General features: G+C 33.2%; 1 protein-coding gene across 3 annotated transcripts; it reads left to right on the plus strand.

Moving 5' to 3' along the window:
- The first annotated feature begins 311 nt into the window (after positions 1 to 311).
- On the plus strand, positions 312 to 24577 carry LOC134245401 (vascular cell adhesion protein 1-like). 3 transcript variants are annotated; one of them, XM_062727690.1, is made up of 9 exons: positions 312 to 415; positions 5090 to 5142; positions 18970 to 19338; positions 20138 to 20470; positions 20736 to 21267; positions 22039 to 22110; positions 22877 to 22990; positions 23079 to 23120; positions 24393 to 24571. In XM_062727690.1, exons 2-8 carry the CDS (start codon positions 5100 to 5102, stop codon positions 23098 to 23100), a joined length of 1485 nt encoding a protein of 494 aa, XP_062583674.1. In that variant the 5' UTR covers positions 312 to 415; positions 5090 to 5099; the 3' UTR covers positions 23101 to 23120; positions 24393 to 24571. The 3 variants fall into 3 exon arrangements, with proteins under 3 accessions (XP_062583674.1, XP_062583672.1, XP_062583675.1); XM_062727688.1 differs by having other exon boundaries at positions 23079 to 24577; XM_062727691.1 differs by lacking the exon at positions 312 to 415 and adding an exon at positions 18035 to 18111 and having other exon boundaries at positions 5110 to 5142; positions 23079 to 24576.
- The last annotated feature ends 140 nt before the right edge of the window (positions 24578 to 24717 follow it).

Raw genomic sequence — 24717 nt, forward strand, 5'->3', positions numbered from 1 at the left:
TGTACGTGTAACCATCGCTTTAGTAAAAGCGGGGAATAAAAAGAGTTTTAATGTAAAAGCTTTTGAATGATCCCATTTTTAGGTTTGTATAAAAGGAAGTTATGATAGTTTCCATTAAAATTAAATTGAGACACATTCATAAAGATAACTACAAAATTATTTTAATAAATCATGGGGAAGTTAACCGAAGTGGATAAAAAATATAACCGAGGTATCTTTAAAAACAAAATTATAACTTTTAAAGATAATTCCTGAAAAGTTGAGATTAAAGTTGTGAGGGGTTAGTGTTCTTTACAGTGTACAAGAACACAGAAGTGCACATTATAGTACTTTAAAACAGTGTGATCTACAAACCCATGAGGAAATAAACAGTGACTGTCTTAATAGGGATGGAAAAATTAAAAAGAATAATCAGGTAGGGTTTAAAAGAACATTGTCAAATTTTTTCTTAGCAGTCTCGTTAAATATAAAAAAAATGTTTCTTTGTGTGATTATTTTTTACGATTAATATGATGAAATTTATATTTCCCTCTCCCGCCCCGAATTTATTCTGTTTTTGTATATGGTGAAAAAAGTCTGTTAATGAATTATATAGGTCCTAGTCTCTCAGTTTTCTTCGAATCTTGCTAAAGGAGCCCTGCTGTGGTTAATGTTTTCATAATCTTTCTTGTCGTTAAAAGAAAACATTATAAACGAATTTGTAAATTTTTAAAAGAGGTATTTACATGCAAGAACAAAAAAAAACATCGATTTGTATGTAAAAAACTGATGGCTGCATGTATCATATACTGGATGAACTGGAGTTCGGTGGAATTTTTCATATCTTCTTCGCTCTTGGGTATTTAACAGACAAATGTATTCAGAATTTAGTCCCCTGTATTGGGCATGATGTTCATATTCTGAAATATTTATATTCTTTTTTTGGTGTTAGATTTTTAGCAGGAATTCTAATTCTGATAAAGAGTTAACTATGGATATGCCTCGAAATACCAAACTTTACCTAAAGACAGTACTGTTATACGTTGAACATATTTTGAATAAAAAAATAGCTAAACATCGGAGGAGGGGGGGTGTATTTCCTCTCTTTATCAGAGACCCGGGGGACAATCTGTTTCATGCTCTCCGTGATTGCTGACTGACGTAATTTGTCTTTTTTGATTGAATAGTGGCGGATTTTCCCCCCATACAAATTTGTACATGTTAGTTATTATACACACTGAATTTTTCTTGGATTTTTCCGTTTACCGATCATTACATGGAGCATACTGTGGGTGTGTCCTTTGACAGGCAGTGCTTACTATTATTGTTTGCAGTTAACTGTAAAGGTTTACGTAACATCACGATCTTTTTCGTCAGATGCATCCAGAGTAAACAATTCACGTGATTGATCAACTCATATTATCAACATTGACACGGAAATAGTCTGTAGCACGAGCAACCAATCAGGGATAAGAAGAAAGTTCCAGTCGTGAAGCTTGCGGTTAGGAGGCGTGTACTATTTACCTTGAGCGCATCTATCAAATAGAACGTGACGTAACGTAAAACTTTTAAAACAGTTAACTGCAAACACACTTGATACCACCTCTGATATTTATTAAAAGATCCCTTTGCTCTGCTCCAAAGTTTTATCATATGCCATTGGACCTAATTACTGTTGATTACCTTCATATTTCATTCGAACTGAGCCTGTAGTGATCATAATCTGAAAAAGGAACTTGTAATGATCAGTTGATCCTCCATATTATTCCAGTTTATTTCAACGTTATGTAAATGAAAAAAAAAAATATCCTATATAATAGAGTAAACAACATCACGCTATCTTGTGCTGACTGTTACTACAACAGATTTGCGTCAAGTAGCCATTAGTCCTCGACCTTTAAGTCCACTTTCGTAGAGTTGATATTTGAAATGTTTTCATCATTGAAATGACAAATCCATCTTGGAATATCCTTGTGATTTGTGTGCGTACTGACACCTTAAGCTTGCTTGTTTTTTAAATTGAAATTTCTTTTTTGCTGAAAGAAAGTAAAATAGTATATACGTTGAAATATATAAACATTTACATGAAATACGAAGATAACGAACATTATTAAGGTCAGACGACACGTTCCTTAATTATATGTTTTGTATCTCTTGGTATTCTATCAAAAATTTTTCATATTTGTCATTCTTTTCTGATTTCTACATTGTTTTCAAAATGTTTTTAAATATAGGTACACCAAAAATTGTGTTGATAATGTTAAAGGCAATTTAGAAGATTACCCATAAGGGTTATATAAGAAATATGACCCAATGGTATCTTGGCTAAATGCCTGGTAAGGTACCTTAATTTTTTGTGAGGAAACTTGTTTAAGTACCTATACTTCAATGACAAATTCTTAGGAAAAATTATATATTTTTGAGGAACGTGTCGTCTGACCTTAAGGATAATTAGTCCATGCAGATGAAAAAATATGTAACAAAAAGGGGAAAAAATTAATAAACGCGTCCGAAATGCATTTAGGGAATACCGGTATGTTTGATAAATCTGAACAATTACTTTGTGGAAATGCTACATGAATTCAGAACTTACAGCAGTTGCATATTTTCTGTGGACTTTTAACCGTGGTCCCTCTAGATGCCTTCTTACCAGAAAGGAAAAGACTTGTAACTGATCATGAGGACAGAATCATTTTAAAAGACCCTAAATACAGAGAACCCAGAACTTTCAAATAGCATCAGAACTTCATTTTTTTATGAATTCTATCGCAGATTATATCAACCATCGGGCGAAATATGAAGAGGAATATTTTTTTTCAGAATGGTTGAGTGTTTTAAAAAATATATTAGAGGTACCGTGTACAAGAAATTAAAAAAAAAAAAACAGTATGCCCATCTTCCATCTTTCCGTTTTCAATCAATCAGAGTTTATAAAAGAATAAGAAAGACTATATAAACAATATGTTGTATTTCTAGCAAATTTAAGCAAACAAGGCTTGTAACAATGATGCCTCAGTTTCAGTTTGTTCCAAGACTCATTGTTACAAATGGATTTTAGAGGAAACTGCTTTATAGAAACATAACTTTTGCTTACAGTTCACTTTCTAAGGATAATATAAAATATTTAGAGATAACAAACATTATTCAAGCTCATAAGTCCATAAAACAGTATAAAACAGGAGCAGAGCAAACACGGACCTCCAAAACATCAGAGATGGGATCAGATAACATGGAGGAGTGAGCATCCCCTTCCGACCAGTCACACCCGCCGAGTGTTCCTTGTCATGATCGTAAAATAGAGGGAAGATTCGTCGTTAATTCAGTGTGTACCGTAAATGATAGACTTTCAATTTGGGGAAAAAAAATCAGTCAGCATTTGACTCGATGATAAATTGTATCTTTTAACACTATCTTTGTATCGACCATAGAACTTACGAAAAGATGACTTTCTACTAGACTGATGATATTCTTGTTTTATCAACTTAATAGTATCTTTAAAATTACACATAAGTCTTTTATATATGTACTTTTAGAATTTGAGTCAACGAAGGCGAGTTTCATTTAGTCTAAATATGCATGTATGGTATTCCTATCATTCATAGAAAATCTTTCAAACAAAGATATATGTTCATTGTCAGGTTCAGCAAATATTCTACAAAACATTTTTCTAGACTCCTCACAAAAATATTAACTGTTGTAAAAGAAAACTTTTAGACGTACTGTACCACAACACACTAGTATTCAAGAGATGGTGTAAGTTAGATTTTCAAATGAGGATTTTCAAAAACTCAGAAACTTTCAGATCATATAAATCTCTATTTTTCTTTAAATCAGTTAAATCAAAGCATAAGATATTCTACACATTTGACAATCATTCCTCGCAGTAAATGAAAAAAATTACAAACAAATGAGTTCGGTTTTCCATATTAAATTTCTTTATTTATGAAGTGATATTCCATTGTAAGCTGTGTGTGGTATTAAAGTTTCCCAACAATTCGATATATTTCGAACAATCAATCCTTAGACTATGGCAGGCTACTGACAAACACGTTATTGATACAGGAATATCAACTTCTTCCTTCGTTGAAATTCAACACATTGAAAATTTCTAGGGTCGTTATGGCCTTTCTAAGAAAATTTACCTGCCACTGGGTCGTTTTCTGACTGATATTTCATACCAACTGAAATAACTTATTTAACGCTTAATTTGCCCATGGAATATTTTCTCTCTACCTGATAAATATATAGGTCTCGGCTCGGGTGTGACCGGTGGACAAAGGATTACTCCAAAGGTGAATTGTTCACAATGAAAATGCATTTCACTTCTCTTCTAAGACATAAATATTATTCGGTTAAATAAACATGTACCGTGAAAGTGCTCCAAAATTCAATATAGCCCCAAAGTTTCATTGACAAATAGGATGTTAGCTGTTTGATGACTAGAATAAAGATTTGATCCTCTGCCAGAATTTTGAAATGTAATTCCTATGATTTGACCCTACAGTGAAAGGGAGATGGAATTTTTTTTAATTTACAAAAAAAATCAAAAACGGAAGTATGGTAACATATTTCTGCCCCCTACATGCAAGATGAATTAAATCAACATGCAAGAAAAATATGTGAACATGCAAGGTTATTATGTCTACATGCAAGATAATTATGATAATATGCAAGTTGTAAATCCTTTTAGAGGATATTATTTTAATACAGGTATATTAACTTACCAACGCCAGTTCAAATTATATTTTCTATTAGGATTGCATGTCAACGTAATTATTTGCATAAACATGTTGACATAAATATGTCGCATGTCAACATAATTAATTAGTTGGATATTACCTTAATTTATCTTGCATGTAGGGACAGAAATATACCACCATACAGAAGAAAGTTTAAGCAACTTCAGGAAACTAAACAGAAAAAAAGATCAAATTGTTGGTTTAAAATGGTCATATTAAAATGACCTTATGCAAAATGAAATAAAATTTATTCCAAGGAATGGTGTGCATACAATTCTGTGATAAAAATTATCCAGTGTTTGTTCTCAATCCATTTACCAAACATAGTCATGATGTTTCTAAGCATTATTGTGTATAATTTATATTTTCAGAATATGAAAAATGAAAATGCATACGTGTTTGTTTATTCTCATCTTGGCCGAAGGTAAAACTGTTAATACCATTTTCTTTCTTTCTTTTTTTGTCTTTTTCTTTTGTACTTTTTGTATTTTAATCTATTTTTAATTATTCATTTTTGGACTACGATGAAAAAAATCTTGTTTCTCCTAAACCACTCTAAAAAATAAAACAAATAAAAAATTGTTCTCTTCACACACATAACCTGCAAATTTTTGTCGGAGAATAAGAAGGGGAAAACGGAACATAATACATATATTTTGAGAAATATCACTGTGAAGACATGTTCCTTACATTGAATTTAAAATAAATGTTAAGCAATTCTCATGAGGGACGTTAAACAACAAACAATAGAATGGAACTATATTTAAAATCTTCAATATCATGTAATATTAACTATACATATAATTATATACTCATATTCAAATTTTATCCATTTTCAAGCAAATGCACTGCATACATTCTTACTTTTATTTGATATACAAACTATACATGCCTTCAAAATGTTCCTTTACCATTGCTCTGATGAGTAAGTGCGTAACCAACTTTAACTTAACCAACTTAATTAAATAGCACGATGTTTAGTACAATGTCTCCAAAATGTACACTGGTGAGATAACCAAACCACCCCTCACCCTTTCCAAAAAAGTGTAAATGTTTATTAATCATCGTCCATTAATTATCGATTTATAGATATTGAATGCCTTAGTAAGGCAAGCTTTTTGAAAAGCTATTGTATACCTACAAAACTTGCATTTAACTTTACTTCCAAAATAACGGCACAAAACTATCCATTAATTGATTGATTGTTAATTAATGTCCCTCTCCAGCTTTTTTTTTTTTAACTCAGATGCCACCACTTGCCGGTGGAGAGCTGCACATTTTTGTCCTTTGCTCGGCACTCAGGGCTTCAAAGAGAGTACGATGATCACATTTAAAGAAATATTGACAAAATTAACATCCGTAGCAAAAAATAAATTTTTTTTAGATATTTTAACCCATCCCTCTTTCGATTTATAAAGTCACATGGTAAATTCAGTGTTCGGATTATATTTTTCAAAAGTAGATCACGGTCAAGTGCAATATGTTGTAAGTTTTTTTTTCCCGCTTTCACTGCAAGGGGGGATATTAATTTGTTCTGTCCGTCCGTCTGTCTGTCTGTAACGCTTCGTTTCTGCACGATATCTCGAAAACCTTTGAGCTTTCGGAAATTTTGCATAGTAACTCCCTTTGACCTAAAAAAGAACCCTATTAATTTTTAGGTCAAAGGTCAAGGTCAAAAGTTAATAAATGCTGTCTGTTATAACACTCTCGTTTCCGCGCGATATAATCTCGAAATCCTTTGAACGTTTGCAATGAAATTTTACACAACAACTCCATGTGGCCTAGGGAAACCCCCTATTGATTTTGAGTTTAAAAGGTCAAAGTTCAAGGTCGTAAAGAGCAAGATCCACTTTGGGCCTTATTTGGCCCTGAGAAAAATCAAAACCGCTCAGTTTAGGTTGCAAATTCAGTATTTATCACTTGGAGTGTTGGTGACCACGTATCTATTAATCGTGACGTGATTTCCCATCTAGTCAATGCATTATGACGTCATAAAATGCGACATTTTCCTCATATCATGTAAATTCCTTTGAAAATGACCTAAAGTCGAAGCATTTTTTCAATATTTTATATAGAGCACAACCTCTGATCCAAAATATGCAAATACAAAATGAAAGCTCTGTTTCTGAAGATCAAAAAACATGTTTTATTTTTTGGATCGTGGGCTATGCTCATATTTTACTTCTTTGCTGAAGGTAGTCAAATACGCATGTTTTCTGCAAATTTCAAGAACAGTGCAATTTCTCAAACCTGTTTTCCAATATCTGGATTCTCAAAACAAAATTTTATTATGGTAAATGATAGCACCAAGTGTCTACTTTATTTTGATTTATGAAATGGGAAAGAGGGTGATAGTAAATTAATTGATATAAGTACAGGGTCATTTTATCCATAAGATGGCTCTTGCTCTTTATCCATTCTGTTTGTTTGTAACACTATCGTTTCCGGGCGATATTTCAAGAAGATTTTGAGCTTTTGCAATGAAATTTTACACCAAAACTCCCTAGGGTCTCTCTCTCACCCCTCTCAAAGTGTCCCGACCCGTTTGTTTTATCAGAATTTATTTATACAGGGAAATGACAACAATATGTTTGTTTTAACCTTTATTTTTGCGAACATTGGTCGTGGCAAAGTATTTTGTGGGATGCCAATACACACAGCTTTGGGGCAACCCTCACAAATTCAGCAAAATTCATCAACATAAACAAGTCATATGTTAAAAAATGACAACCGCGGATTGTCACTCATTTAAGGTTACTTATGTAAGTGTAAGTAGTTATATGCACAATTCAAGCACAAAACAAAGTAGATCAACATATAAACAAATATTTTACATATAAAAGGCTTCAACACTTCAACCCCCTTCACAGTTCAATGATGACAACTTCACAACAATACAAAGTTTATGTAGGCCTCAGTTGCTTTGGTGTGCGCAAACGCCCCATGACAGCGAACAACCGAAGGAGAGTTCGCAGTCATCCCACAGATGGGGGAGCACTCAAGCAACTGATAAAAGAGCCCCTCTTAGACCATTGTTCTTATAGCATTGTTTAAGGACGCATATTGCCTTGTTCCGACAGGAAGAATTCTAAACCCCCTTGAATACTAGTATTATTAAGAAAGAGTTTGTTTCCTAGCGCATTGAGATGTACCCCATCTGACAGCAGAAATTGTGTCATGTGTTTCAACAAATCAGGGTACTTTATGTAACAACCCCCCAATTTTAAAACTAATGAAGCAGCTACCCTTTGGCTTTAAGACGGGATCGCCCCATTGCTCTGTTGTCCCCCGAGTACCTCCATTTATTTCGTGGCAGCATCTGTGACCAGACAAGTATGGACTGTGGAAGGCAAGCCTTAATAATCTTTAGATGGATTTTTTTCTCAATGAGTGTATACAGATCAATTGACCCTATATCGGTTGCCCAACAGTGAATAACCAAAAAGTCTGGGGATTCCTCGTATTCTGTCAGAAAAACGAGCTTTCTTTCAAGTCCCAAAAAATTCAAACATGAATGTCCTTGCCACCACATACATGTATTCATTTTCAATCTATCTATCCTATCCAAGTTTTGTTCCCCCTGGTCTGCATATTGATACCATCATTGCATTCTTAATAATTAATTATAGAGGAACCCACACACCGCACTTTAACTTCAGGGACTTTTAAAATTTATGCAATAAATTAGAAGAATTTGAATAAATCTTGTTACTAGTATATTTACAAAATTACAACTTATTTGCCCCCAATATCTGCCCAATAAGACATCTTATGTATGATTTGTATGCCCTAGACTTTCAATGCCCTGCTTCCATTTTGACATCTTGTAAGCAACCCGCTTCAAATACTGCAGTGGCTGTCCTTATACGAAATGAATGGGATCTTTTATGTCCATGAATCCCCAAACCCTGAAGTGATTTTTCAAACGGAGAACTGATACCTAGTAAGGGAATTTTTTTCATTGTGGATAAATAATGGCCCTTTAATTTTTGGTATAACTGCAAGATGATATATCAAACTTGCTACTGAACACAGCATTCCCTCACTTTTATCAATGGCTAGAGAAACCCCCTTCCTTTCCTGATCACATTGTATACAAAGACCTTGGAGTAATTGGCTTGAAATTGAACATCAGTCACATTTAAAATTGTATAAACACTATTACAAGTAGACAATGAGAATTCCCCTATTCTGAGAAAACCAAAAAAGGTTAAAACATAGGCAGCTATGAACAATTTAGTTTCATAACTATCGCGACAAATGCTCGGTAAACCCCAACAAGGTTTGTAAGCAACTGCAAGGTTAAAGGTAGCCTTGCATCTGCAGACCTAACAGTTCTTCTCATACCCTCAACAAACCAGAAAGTGCTTTGTTTCATGAACCCAATTACGAATTTTGCATTAAAAACTAATAGAAGATAGGTAAGATTTAGCCGAAGCATTGGAACACTTCTTAAGCGACACACAAGCAACAAAGTGAACAACATCCCTAAGCGGTGGGGGCCATGGATTTCATACCCAAATTCTTTCCGGAAATTATAAAATGAATTTTGCCCCGTTTCGTATGCCGTCTTAGTGTTGTAATAGATTGAAGAATCTAGCAATTTATTCATTTGAATCTGTAAATCATGTTGACTAATTCTACTGGAAGAGGGTCTGGTCTGGTGTTTGTGGTTTAAACATATTTTATTGAGAAATTCAATCAGGATTGGGCAACAGGCAATGCCTATGTACACCCTCTCCTTGTATAATAGGTCAAGATAGAATAGTAGGTAATAATACATGAACATGATAATCAATAAAATTATAATGAAAAATATAGATTCACAATCAAGTATTATTTATCAATATTATATCTAAAAAAAATGACAACCCCCTAACTGTATACACATTATTTACATACCGTTCCAGCTTAAAAATAATACAAATATTTCAAAAAAAAAATTATGCATTTAATAGAATATTTAATAAACAGTGTCCCTAATTTAGTCTTTTAGAAGATTTAATAAATTCTTTTACATATGAAAATATTTTACAATTTGTTTGATAAGAGTATTGACATTTTCCTCTTAGTAGAGCGTCGAGCTCGAAAACAACATCAATATCATTTAATTTTTTTACCAATATATTTCTTTCAACATTATACGATGGGCAGTTGATAAAATAATGTTCAGTATCTTCAGTATGAAATCCACACTTTTGACATGATTGAATATCTGATAAAAAATGATTTTTTAAATGTGCATCAAGATTACTAGCATTGTTTCGCAACTGACAATGCAAGATATTTTCTTTTCTATTACCAAAGTTAAAGTACCTACAAGGTTTATTAGTTGCACCCCAATTCTTAAGCTTTGCTTTAAAGATAGCTAATGAAGGAGAGTTTTTTACATCTTCACTAAGACTGTTCGAAAGTTTTATACTTGAGGGAATAAAACTATTATAGTATGACATTGTTTTACAAACTGGTATACATAAGTTATTACATCCAGACCTTAGGTTGTAAGCATGTTGAACAGGACAACAAGGTTGAATCAAATCATACAAATAATCAGGTGCAGAACCATTAATCATTTTATACATCAATTGAAGTTTGTGTTTTTCTCTTCTAAGATATAATGGTTCCCATCCTAGTTCGCCATACAAGCAAGTTCTGGACGAATTAACTCTAAGCCCAGTAATAATTCTGGCAGCTTCTATCTGAACTTTTTCAAGCAATTCTGAACTACTTTGGGTACAATTATCCCATACAACATCAGCATATTCTAAAATTGGTCTTATAAAGGCAAACTAAATTTTTATTAGTGAATTTCTATCAGTACTATGTTTCAATAACCTAATTATATTTAATCTTTTACATGCCTTTTCATATATATTCAATATGTGATTGTTCCAAGAACCATCTGCTTGAAATTGTAATCCTAAATGAACATGAGTATTTGATTGTTTAATATAATCACCTCCATATCCAAACTGAATATTAGGATAACTTATGTGTTTTCTAGTAAAATCAACATTAACCGTTTTTTCACTATTAAAATCTACAGCCCAAGCTTTGGACCAATTTCTTATCTTTTCAAGATCTTGAGTAAGGGACATTGTCTGGTGTTTGCCTCTGGTGCCAACGTCTTGAAGCAGAACCACTGTTTGCGAGGAAAAGAATCTGCAATTTTGTTATCCAAGCTACCAATGTGTTTTGCCCTAAATATAACATTGTTGATTATCAGTCTAAGAACCAAATGTCTTACCAATTCCACAACTCTTTTCGACTTTGAAGATTGGGTATTGATGACACTAACTAGTGAAAGGTTATCGACATGAAATTGAACTTTTTTTATGTAGAAACCTAGGTCTCCAGATCTCTATTGCTTAAACTACTCGTATGAGCTCAAGAAAAGTCAGGTCTCTCAAAATTTCTTGGATGTTCCATTGTTTTGGCCATTGGAAAAAAAAAACCAGCTTCCACTGAAGTACCCCCCCCCCAACCTAAATGATCCAAACCTGCACTATCTGTAAATAACTGTAAAATGCTAGAATATTCCTATACAGTATTTGCTACCCCACTGAAATGGTTCAAGAACACCAGCCACATTCTCTAAGGTCACTCTTAATTCCAACTGATAATCTTATATGATGATGTGGCTTGAAAATTCCACTAAATGCATCTTTTTTTTTTAATAAAAGCTCTACTAGGAGTATTTTACCCTATCATTGGACTTTCAGTAGGCGTGACTTTCTCGGCGCTACGTAATGGAGAATACTAGTAGATTCTCATTGGTTACGAAATTAATAACATAGGAACTTAAAATTGTTGTTGATAACGATCAGACGACTTATGCCCCACCTCTGTGCCGTGAGAGAACTTTTAATTGGCTATTTACTACACAATTTGACATTCGGCCGCATTTCTATCATATGTATATTTCAACAGTGAAGGGAAGCTGTGTAAATTTCAGAGCTAATTAGGTAACGTCGAGAATGCCACGCCTTACTGAAAGTCCAAACTAAGAGTGTAGTTTTTCTAAATTTGATTGCCTTTGAGAAAAAAAACTAAAGACAGCATTTCTTGCAGTGTAACTTTTTCCCTATCTAAAATATTTTCAATCAGACTCTCCAGGATTTCTAACTTTGCTTCTGGGATCTTAATTGTCATCTCTAGTGTATCTATTTTGAAACCTTGAAATATTAATTTTGTCATTGGACTTGAAGTTTTCTCATGAGCTAGTGGTACCCATAAATCCCCGGCTAAGTTACTAAAGGTCGACTTTAGAATTTAACATTGTTCACTACCAGATCTACATGCAAAAAGGAAATTGTCTAAATAATGATCTAATGTTTTCAACCCAGACTTGAACTGAGTATGCCAATGTAGAAAAGTTGCAAATGTTTCCCAAATTCTGCAACTAATAGAACAACCCATTGGAAAGGCATTTATCTATGTAATATAATCTATCTACAGAGAAACCTAACAAGTCAAAATCTCCTGGAGTGATTTGAACTAAACGAAAAGCACTTTTAATATCCATCTTACCTATCAATGCGCCCTGCCCAAATTTGCAATCATATTGACTACACTATCAAAAGATGCATACTGCACTGTTCATAAAACTGGATCTATAAAGTCGTTGATCCCATTGGAACTAGGATAGGATAAATGGGTAATCATTCACCACCCTCCATCTGATTTATGGACAATGCCAACCGGCGAAATGTGGAGGTTTGAAATTGGAAGTTGATCACAAGGACCCATGATTCTATCAAGCGTTATTTCCTTATTCATCTTATCCATAAACTGAACATTGTGTTCAAATGCAGACTTTTTTGAAAATACGACACCTTGGGCTTGTATAATTTATTTCAAAACCCTTTGAAAACCAAGTTTTTAAATAATTAGCAGCATATTTGTCTGGGCAGGTTTCAAATATTCATTTAACTTCACAACATAAATAGGGGAATTTCCTTGGGTCCATATACGTTTGTGATCATGGGGTATGGGTTGGATGTGGCATAAGGGTGTAACTTGTGGACTTACCAGCAGATAGAGGGCACAAATATTGCTGATGAATCCCAGAACATCTAATACACTTGTGCACGTACTGGCAAGAAAGTCTGTCACAATGACCCTTGAAGATAAAATTATTGGCTGTTTGGTTTAATTGTAAGTTTAGATAACTCATAGTCTACTTTAGACCAATTTATGGTGGGATCGATACTGCGGCGAAGTCGAAACTGCTCGTCATATTTCTTCCATCCCATATCCTCCTCCCCTCATCTTGATGCCCCTAGTCTTATGCCAGGCGTAAATAAATAAATACTGTGTTTCCGGTTCCCCGACCGACCCTAGAATATTCGAGCCGACCCTGAACATTTTTCTCTGTCATATATTTCCAGGAGTAACAGGATTTCAGATTGGTGTTGACCTTCAGCCATTTATACCAATAAAAATTCAAATGGCAGGGAAAAAAAATAAAATTTACCTGCCAAAATGGCCTGTAAGTTTAACATTGATCAGACATAACGGCCGAATAACTTCTGTATGTAAAGGCCAGTCGTATATTTTCCCCCATTCAGATCCGATTATTTTTTTTACTTCTTTCTGCAACTGCAGATTTCATCAGTCAACACCATTTGGATATTAGATCTTGACAAAAAATACTTTAATTTTACTTCCAAATCCAAATGCAAAGAGCACAAAAGTAGTGATGAATGTCTAAAACATCGAAGGATTCAATGCCTTGTTGATATTTTTACCGCCATGATTGAATATGGGGTCAGACTAATAACAGGAAAAAGACAATGTTGCAAGGTTTTACTATAGAAAGGAAATCATTTCTTTAGTCTAGACAATCTGTAAACGGGTAATACATAAAATCAGACAAACAAGTCTAATTTTTGGATAACTACTTTTAAAACTTGTAATCCCAAGAAATAAATACCTGTACTGATGTACATGTAATGAAGGTGGGACTAATATCAGTAAAATACCCATTGAATGGAATTTAAAAAAAAAATAAATTCCCCTTCTGTTTCAATGTAATGATTTAGTTTAAAGTAAACAAAATATTATTTTCCACTTTATTAAAAGGAAAATTAATGAACATTTCTGAATATTTTATGTAATTAAATGATTTTTTTAAAGTCGGACTGAAATCTGAGCAAGTTAAATAACTATTCTATATTGATTTCATTTATGATAAAAAGTTTGATTATAATCAATTATGTCCAGCCAATTATTACCGATAATCGATTCTAATTATTTTTCCAATTTCCCTTTACTATCCGGCAACGAGAATCCGGTAAAAATGACTTAAAATAATGTTATTTAAAAAAAAATTAAATGAAACCAATTGAGTTACACTTGTTCAGTATTTTAAGAAGCTCATTTACCTGACTTCATTTAAGCATGCGATGAAAGAATTTTAAAAGGAATTGTATATTTTCAACTATAACTTGGCTTGTTAAAATGATAAGTGTTGAACGGACCCGACACTATTAATTGGCCTATAATTTTAGGAAGTTTAGGACAGAATTGCCTTTAACTTTCCTGATAAATATGCCAGATGTCCTATAGTTACAATTCAATATGAAAACCCTAATTAATTATTCTAGTTTTACTATTAGAAATCTTAATCTGAATCACTTCCCTGTTTGAAAAATGCTTATCATAGGCACATTAATCAGAAATATTTTGAATGTTTTTTTCTATAGAGGAAAATGGCAGCGTGCTTGCCAATAAAATGTTTAAATAAAATAAAATGTTTTTCCTACCTACCTACCCTATTTTTTCTCAGGGTGGAATAGGAAACACACTATTTATCTTGGCCTCATGTAAATATTTCAGCAGACCCTGATAAGATTCTGGGTGGGCTGAAGCATAAATGTTAGCATATACTAAGAATGCATCTGTCCATCCACTGATATTTTGAATCTTATTGCTAGGTTTAACAACCTCTCTTTTGACCAACTCCCCTTTTTCATTAAATTTTTTTTTCTCTGAAGATTCTGTCAGGGAAGTGTTATCAAGCCACAAACTAATCTCTGTATTCTGAACTAATAATTTAATACTTTAACCAGTTAGGAACATTGCTAGCCAATGGTGAATGACTGCTATCTACAGTGATATTAATTCTCATAATTAATGCTTGTACCTGATTGAGATTCAATGGCCAAAGCAGGTACAGGTGCTGAGAGCGATTTCGACTTTCTGGCAACAACTACATTCTCTTGGGAGGCAATGCTTGCTGAAGGACCTGGCTCCTGTACCGTAGTATTATCGTCAACGGCTACCGCTGATCGCTCTTACCTTGACCTTTTTGACATTGGTGCTTTCCCATCGTGACGTCTTTTCTTACTCTTATCTTTTGGTGACATTTAGAGTAAATAATAAACATAAAATTACTATCTTTAATTCACATAAGACAAACTAATTTCATGAATTTGTAGGAAGTAAAATTAGAAACAATATACTAGCATTCAAATATGGCTGTTGTGTCACTTAAAAATCGTTAAATCCAGCTCAATCCCGAGAAAATATATACGCTGGATTAAAATAACATTAAGAACATTCAACTTTATTATCCATTTACAAAATTTTAAATATATTTAAGACCGATGCAAAAATATTCTTACAAATATTATGAAGAAGCGGAAAGCTGTTTTCATTAAAGCGAAAGTTACGTCGTCCTTGTCGTTATCAATTACTTATTATATGTTACAGTATTAAATATAAATAATTAATTAGTGTTAAATTTGAATTGAAGTTAATTGAATGCTTCATTAGTCTTTTAATTCGTTTGTAAATAAATAATGACCAAGTATTTTATATGGTGTTAGGATATGTAGGGTTTTTACTGGCGATCACTTGAGGATGGTTCTAGAGGTAAAACTTAACAAACCTGTGAAGGTACATATAAGTGTGCGGACTTCCCTGCTAATGTTGTTCTGTTATAAGTAGTAAGCGTGTGGTCATCCCTGCTTATTGCTTGACAGAGTGTGTGGTCATCCTTGCTTTGTAATTAGCGTCTGTTCGTAGCAAGTGTGCGGACATCCCTACTTGTTGCTGCGCAAGATCAGGTGTATGGACATCCCTGCCTGCATCTTGTGGTAGAGCATTGGTGTGCGGACATCCCTGCCAGTGTCTCTAGTCTAGAACCGTGTCTTAGTGTCAGGTGTGCGGTCATCCCTGCTTGTCACTGTGTAAGGGCAAGTGTGCGGTCATCCCTGCTTGTCTGTTGTGGAAGTGCGCTGGTGTGTGGACTTCCCTGCCAGTGTCACTTGTTTGCTACCAGTAAAGACCTTATTTACGCAGTACCAAGTGATAAAGACTACGCATTGTACATATATGCAGCATCTCAGGGCTATCCAATTCTATCACGGGTACGAGCCCGCTGGGTTTCACAAGTAGTGACCCCCTTGCACGTTACAATAGAAAAATTTAACCTACTCTGTGTCCAGCAAGTCGTTGAAAAGAATGTTGATCCCGAGCTTTCCGATTTATATAATTCCCAATGCCGCAGGTCGATCCCGACCAAAATTAATACCTTTTCCCGTAAAAATAAAGTCATCGATTTTATAGCGAGCGCAGCGAGCGTCGCGAAGCGATGCTCGTCACTGCGAGCTCTTAAAGCAACGCCTGTGTGAAGAGAAAATTCGGACTACTGCGCATTCATTCAATAGAATTTTTGATGCAGTAATTTGAACCCACAATGCATCACTTGTTTTAGCTACGATCTCGAGAGAATAACGGCAAATGTTCAACAAAAAGTTCACTCGCCTTCATTTAATGGATACATATTGAAGATAAATAGTTAACGAAACGTTCTTCGTTAACTTTCAGCACTGTTCAAGTTTTTTTTCTTGGTATTTACAACTTACATACGACGTCATGTGGCGTCAGAGTGTAGACGCAGAAATTGTCACGTGCGGTTTGACGAGCCCAATCTAAATTAAACAATGGAAGAGTTTGAGCTCGCTCTAACGGTCGCACCGTCAACATATGATTAAAATATATGATATTATTGACTGTATAAAATGTCTCTATTTTTAGCACAGGGGCATGTGGAGAGTTATTACGTATAATACAGGTTGTCGGCGGACTTTTCATTCTTATTACATGTAATTATATTAACACTGTTTACTAAAGGCCAAATTAAACACCATGCATTGTGTAAAATTTTGACAAAAGAAGCTTCTAAACACATACTAAAGAATAAATTTTTATTTCCATATCGGCTTATTTTATTTACTTCAATATACATGTATACATTTGATAATTCTACAAATTCAGTAATTCTTCAGGGGGATCCGAACACCCCCCCCCCCTTTCACGAACTGAGCATGGTCTTCTTTTTTCCCAAGCGAGCGACACCTATTCTCTGAATTAGCTTGTTTACATCAAGACTCGCATGTATAATAAATACTAGTAGTCAATATACTCATTAGCACAAACTCCCCTCTCCACTGTTCAAAAATATTCTGTTTATCGGCTTTATGCATTGTATTCAAATGTTGGTAAAGGGATATGGAGATAACGAACAGTATTCAATCTCAAAGTCCATAAAACAATACAAAGTTAGAGCAGAGCAAACACGGACTCCCGAAACATCAGAGGTTGGATCAGGTGCCATGGAGGAGTGAGCATCCCCTGTCGATCGGTCACATCCGCCGTATGCTCCTTGTCATGATCAGGAAATGACGGAAAAAATCCGTCGTCAATTCAGTGTAAAAATAATGGACTAACAATTGGTATGAGAAACGTCAGTCAGCATTTGACTCAATGATAAACTGTATTTGCTGACAAGGTCATTGTATCGACCATAGAACTTACGAAATGATGACTTTAAACGAGACTGCTGATATTCTTGTTTCGTTAACTTGCTTGTCAATAATTTACCTCGTTTTAGAAATTGTTCATACGTAGAGCATGCCCTTGCATATCGAATCAACTGAGATATATATACTCCGTATGCAGGTGATGAAGGTATATTGCTGCATAAGTAAGGGAAGTTGACGATAGAAAAGTTAAAGTCATCACGTTAATCATATAGCTTGGTTGTTTGCATAAATTCTGCTTCATATGAATATAAAAATAAGTCTGCTCATAACGGAGCGCAATTTGTACCAATGGAAAGTCCAATAGACTGTTGGAATACCTGGTCTCCAAAAACCACATAGATGTTGTCAATCAGAAACTCAAGCATCTTCTTGATGTCAACTTCAGAGTACTTATGTGTGCAATCAGAATCTTTTTTAACAACATAATTTTGCAAATGACCAATGACGAGGTAAGTAAATTTACGAGTTCCATTTTTATTGAAGAAGCAGCTGTCAATGATATCAAAAAGCCTGGATTTTAATTTGTCGTGGGGAATTGTTGTGTATAAAGTTGAAAAAACGTAAGTTTTTAAGCTGTTGATTTTTGTAAAATCTTGTGATTTCAAAGTGTCCAAATGTTCTTTAGAATTTTTAGTATCCACATCTGATTCACACCATATAGTTGCACAGTACTCGAAGTTTTTCCATCACTACTGTCAATATTTTAGTGAGGAGTAACGAAAGAGGCTTGGTTGAACATTTACTGGAACTTTCAATGTATCTTTGTTTGTAAGGATTCTTATGAAGTTTTGGAATCAAATATGTATAAGGTATACGTAGTTCAAATTCGTTTTGGCTCTGTGGAATATTGAAAGTATTCAAAACGGACAGGTGATTTTGAAGAATTTCTTCCTTAGAAAGGGAAGTATGAGTATAAGTAGGATTACCACTTGTAGAATTAAATCAAAGTTCTTCTAAAATGCAATTTATATAATGAGCCTTACAAACGAAGACGATGTTGTTACCTGCTTTGTCGGCAGGAACCAGTACGTATTGATCGTGTAATCTATCTAAGTTCCTTTTCACTTCTGGTTTATCAAAGGTAAAGTTAAGAGAACACGACGTCGGTAATTATGGTATATATTTTATAAAATTGATGTTGCAAGTAACATCAAACGTATATCATTTACAGTGTGACACAAAAATGTGTGATTAAAGTACATGTACTTGTAAATGAAAAGAATAACATGTTTCCCACTACTTAATTATATTATAATTTTTAAATGTAGAGAATATATAAGGTATGTATTAGATCAATAAAAGCAATAATCGCATATATCCAAAGGTCATTATTCCAAAAAAGAAAAAAAAAGGTAAAAAATTTAACTATTTTAGGAGAAAATAACCTCATGTACATGTATAAAGGCTTGTTATTTTAGGTGTCAACTCAATAACCGTGACAACACAACCAGAGCTTAATGTGACACTCGGTTCAAATACACCAATTATTTTGAATTGTACATACCCAACAGATATTTCTGTAAGAACAATGATATGGAAAAAGTTATTTGATGGCGTTTACAAGGACTTGGCAGAATTCGGTGAAGGTCGTGCGTATTTTGCCATTGATGGGGTTTACTTGAGCAATAGATCTAATCTCATCAATCCAATTAACGGTTCTACGAGTTTTGTTCTGGTAATCAATGACGTCATGTGTGAGGATGATGGACAGTACCAATGTCTTGTGAAGTACATAGATGGAGTTATTGCAAAACAAGCTAGAAATGAAACAACAGTCTTTTTACAAGGTAATAAAACACATCAAGGATATATAACTGTAATTACTATTCAGCTAGTGTTTATCTTGGCAATCTCTGTGCAAGTCATACTTGGAAGTCCAGACGCTGGTTTTATATTCATAAAACTTAAGACTCTGTAAATGCACATTGAAGTTGCGATATTTTTTCATTGAAGTGAATTCTTTGCGTTTTAATCATTGAACAACAAGTCTTTCATTATGACAAGCATATTACTCAAAATGTTTGAGAACATCCCACCGTCTGCAACAGGGTTTTGCTGATTTGACGATTTAATTAAATACAATGAAGAGACTTGAAGTGGTAAATTTTTCCGTCTGAATGGAACGTTAAAGTTTTGAGCCATCTTTAGAACTTTGCCATGAAAGGACACGCCATTATCCTTAAAAAGGGGAAAATGGTCAAAAAGTTCATTTGAAAATAACTTTTTAAGTGTAACTCGTGTTTCTAGTTTGAAAGAAAAATCATATCTTTTACATGAGGTCTTTGGCTATTTATGTGAAGCAGCTTTCACATAAACACTCTCATTTTGAACATTTTGGAAGATATCCTGTATAAACAGTATTGACCATGCTTACTTTAACGTGATTTTCTTTTTTAGGACAGTCGGGAAAAAAATCCTGGATTTTTTTGTGATCCGGGGATCATGATAAAACTTTTCAACTGTGAAAAAAATATAATTAAAAACTTTTACATATTTATTCTGATAAACTTTTATTGCAATTCTTATTGAACGACCCACGTAAAATTTAATTAAATGTGCCTGCTTATAGAATCTTTTTTTTTCCAGTGGGAGCAGAGCAGCCAACAAATTTCGAGTTATACAAAAATGACACGCTGAAAGAAAAGGACGCAGTATTTTTGTCTTGTTCTGCAAATGTTGGAAACCCTGGTGGATTTGTTGCTATATGGAAGCTAAATAAGTTGTCAAATCAACTGGTTCTTTTGAATCGGTCAAGTGAAGTAAATGAAAAGACTGATAATTGCACGGCGATTGCAAACTTCAACATAACTTACAGAGTTTCCCGGGATGACAACGGTGCGATTTTCAGATGTATTTCACAAAATAGACAAACACAAGAACCTGCTCCTCATAAAGACACAGAAGCAATTGATGTTCAGTGTAAGTGCTTGCATTGTAAAATTATATTATAATGAACATTTTATTGATCTTTCATAATATTGGAAAGGCTTTACATATCATTTGTACATACTACTTATTTACTCGAATTTTCATTGAATGTGGATATGACACTTTTTGCTTAGTCATATATAATACTGTTTTAACATTAATTTTCATTGACATCAACTATTTGACCGATACATGACGTAAATCATAATGTATTAAATCGTCAAATTCTTTAATTCATATTAATCATTATTTTTAGATGGCCCCTACAATGTAACAATTGAAAGTCCGTCTTCTGATCAGGATTTACGTACTGGAGCAAATGTTAATCTCACTTGTATTTCCGATGGAAATCCAACACCAACTTTCAAATGGAAATTTAATTCTAGCAACGTTTTTATTGACAAAAGACACTCTCTCACTCCGGACAACAGAACACTTATCCTTAAAAATATGATTTTCAACGACAGTGGAATTTATTCGTGTTTTGTCTCAAATGTAGTGGATAAAGAAATGCGGGAGATATCATCAAATGTTTCCCTTAAAGTCAATGAAGAACAAATAGGTGTCGTCGAAACGTTACCAGCAACCTGTGACAAAATCCAGTGTCAAACATCGGAAATCTGCTCAGTAGTAAATGGAATAGCCGACTGCAAAGTTAACCATTGGTTTTTTGTCACAATTGTATTTATTTTCTTGACTTTATTGTTCATGGTGACAACAATTGTGGGTGTAAGACGCAATAGACTCAACAATAGTTCTATCAACTTCAATGGCGCTTTAAAATCTAGGTAGGTTGAAAATTCACAATTCATACTAAAGAAATGCATGCTAACACACATTAAGTTTCAATAGTCAGCACAATTTTGCAGTTTTTGGTGTCTTTTAATATTTATATAAAAATAATTTAAAATAGATATAACGAACAGTAATCAAATTCAAAAGTCCATTAAAACAACTCTACATGTATTTGAGATCGGAGCAAATAACAAATCATCAGAGATTAGATCAGATATACGAAGAAGGATAATTATTAAAAAGCATCTCATGACAACTGGTCACACCCGCCGTGTGCTTCTTTGTTTGATCACGAAAAGGGGAAATGCGAAAATCCTTCTTAAAAATGAGTTTGTAAACAATGACCTTAGAGCCATGGGTATAAGTTTGATTACAACTTGCAGGGTAAAATTTTGTTCCCTTCACATACAATTGAAATAATGTGACTTAAATTACAAACAAAGTGTGTCACCTGACACCAGTGCATACATTGTGTGATCATGATCTGATCTATTTATTGCTTTGTTTCACTTCTGAATTATTGTTGACAAAAAAATAAGTTGTTTTTATCTAGTGAGCATCTTTTTACATGTATATACATGTAGTTTCTTTTTACGGGAACATTTATGAATTGCATTGAAATTGTAATATCTTTTTTTATTTATTATTTAATTTATATATATATATATATATATATATATATATATATATATATATATATATATATATATATATATATATATATATTTTATATATATATATATATTCAATACACTCCTTAACAGTGACCATTCCAAGTCAAAAACCAATGATTACGACTTTGATGGATATTCAGACCCAAAGGATGTGACTAAACTGTAAATATGTATACATTTATAATCATAATGGCACATGCATGCATGATGCATTTACTTGTGCTCGCATAAATTGCATTTCTAGTAACTCACAATGAACTTTTTTGCATTAAATCTACAGGCGATCTGGTCTTTCTACTACCTTAATCTTCCAATCTCTTTTATTTTCTTTGTATCTCATATAACATGATTTTGTAAAACGCATTCAATTAAGTGCAAAAAATGAATCGAAGGAGAATATGAAACTTTATGATAATGTAAGAGGTTTGTAATAAAATATCTGAAAATTTCGCCTTTTAATTATTTTTTTTTCAATTCTAAGGTAAAAAAAGTTAGAGAGGATTGACTTTTACTTATATCCCTCACCTTATAGGTCTTTCTGAGATCATCGAAAAGTGACAACTTGTTATTTAACTGAATTTTAAGCATAAGCATTATTGTTATTTTTAATTAACTGCTTTAATTGACCTGCAAATTTAATCGAAAAATGAATGCTGATATATTTATTGTGTACATTGCAATTCGGTGCATGTTTTATTGTAAATAATAAAGTCTGGGTGCCTCAGTTCCTATACTTTTGATTTTTGTTCACGTAACTTACTGAATTTTCTTGTTTTTGTTATTATCACAATTCACTTTAGAAGACATTGGCTGATTTAACTTCTCTGCAATGATATGACTACATGAAATTGTCGAAGTCAACGAAGATTTATAATATTTAAACAATATAATTGATGTTTGTTTCCTTCTACATCCACTTATTAAATAGATGCCAGAACACCGAGAAGAGTGAATCTGAAAATGTAACCTATGCAGACCCTGTTGACAATCAGTATGCTTCTGTCCAGAAAAACTCTACAGAGCCCTCGAAACCTCCCAATGTGTATGTTCAATCATCAGTTAAACTTTGCAATTGAAAATTTCAAAACTTTTTCGACAAACATGTGTAAATTTCTGCATCTTTTTTGTAGATATGATGGTGCTTGGGTCTGATATTTTTGCACAAACAAAAAGTAAGGAGTGTGTCATTGTTATCTATATGAACATTGGTCTTCAATTAGAAATAGCACTTTTTGTTTGCAGTAACTCAAAAGGAGGAAGATTTGTACACAATTAATCAAAACTTGAACATTGAATGTTATATAGGCATACATTGTTCTATAACTTAAATTGACTTTTAAGCTCGTTTGAGCATTTCTTTCAAAACCATCTATTTTTCTTAATTTTTTAACATTAAAATGGGTTTTTGTATGAATATGCATATGAATATTTGCAGAATATGTTTTAATTTTAAATACGTCTTAGATTGTTTTCACTGGAATCAAAGTCCTTTGCTTTATTTATGCAAGTTTCTTGATAACAATGAATACTCAGCTGCGATTTTGATGGATTAATCAAAGGCTTTTGACTGCCTTCCTCATGATCTGCTCCTCTTAAAACTAAAAGCATATGGCCTGTCCAAGCATCAGATTTGTTAAAAAGCTATCTATCAAATAGGAAACTGTGTTAAGATTGGTTCCCATTTAAGTGAAATGTTGGATATTCTGAAAGGTGTTACGCAAGGATCCATTCTTGGACCTGTATTTTTTTATGTTTTCATTTATAACCTGTTCTTTTTTGTTAAAAACTGCACCCTCTATAATTATGCAGACGACAATTCCCTAGCAAAATCTCAGAAAACTTTACAAAATGTTATAAACTCTTTACAGGAGTACAGTCTATCTCTTATTAAATAGTTCTCAAATAATAAAATGAAGGCAAATCCTGAAAAGTTCCAAGCAATCGCAATTGGGGCAAAAACGCAAAAATAACAAATCTCTTTTGACCTCGAAAATGTTATCATCGAATGTGAAAATAAAGTTAAACTTTTAGGAATTACGATTGATTTTCAATTAAATATTAACACTCATATTTCAGAGATGTGTATAAGGAGGCGGCAAGAATTAAATGTTTTAAAACTGATTGGGAAATATCTGAATAGATTGTGAAAGCTTACTATATACCATAGTTTTATTATGTCAAAGTTTAGTTATTGTTCACTGACTTGGCACTTTTGTAGTGAGAAATATACTCAAAAAATTGAGAAAATTCAGTTAAGAGCGCTGCGTTTTATTTTTAATGACTGTGAAAGTTTATATGGAAAACTATTGGAAAGATCAAAATCACCCTCCCTAAAGACCAGATGAATGAGATTACTGGCATTAGAAATATTTAAAATCATCAACAAAAAGAGCCCACTCTTTCTCCCAGATCTGGTTAAAGTTAAAGAAAACATATAATTTTAGGTATTCAAAAGCCACAGAAATTTCTAGACCCAAAACTACAAGGTATGGAAAATGTTCTTTCAGATATGAGGCAGCAAGGACATGGAATACTCTTCCTAATGATATTCGAAACACTCACAACATCCCTTAATTTATTCAAGAACAATATATATATATATATATATATATATATATATATATATATATATATATATATATATATATATATATATATATATATATATATATATATATATATATATATATACCTGGTGTGGGTATCAGAAATGTTACTGTAGTTTATGTTAATACCACTCCATGCTGCCTATGTCTGAGAAGCCTTCCT

The sequence above is a fragment of the Saccostrea cucullata genome, unplaced genomic scaffold (assembly GCF_032062105.1).
Source record: "Saccostrea cucullata isolate Sc308-1 unplaced genomic scaffold, CSIRO_AGI_Scuc_v1 ctg2102, whole genome shotgun sequence".
Taxonomy (NCBI): Eukaryota; Metazoa; Mollusca; class Bivalvia; order Ostreida; family Ostreidae; genus Saccostrea; species Saccostrea cuccullata.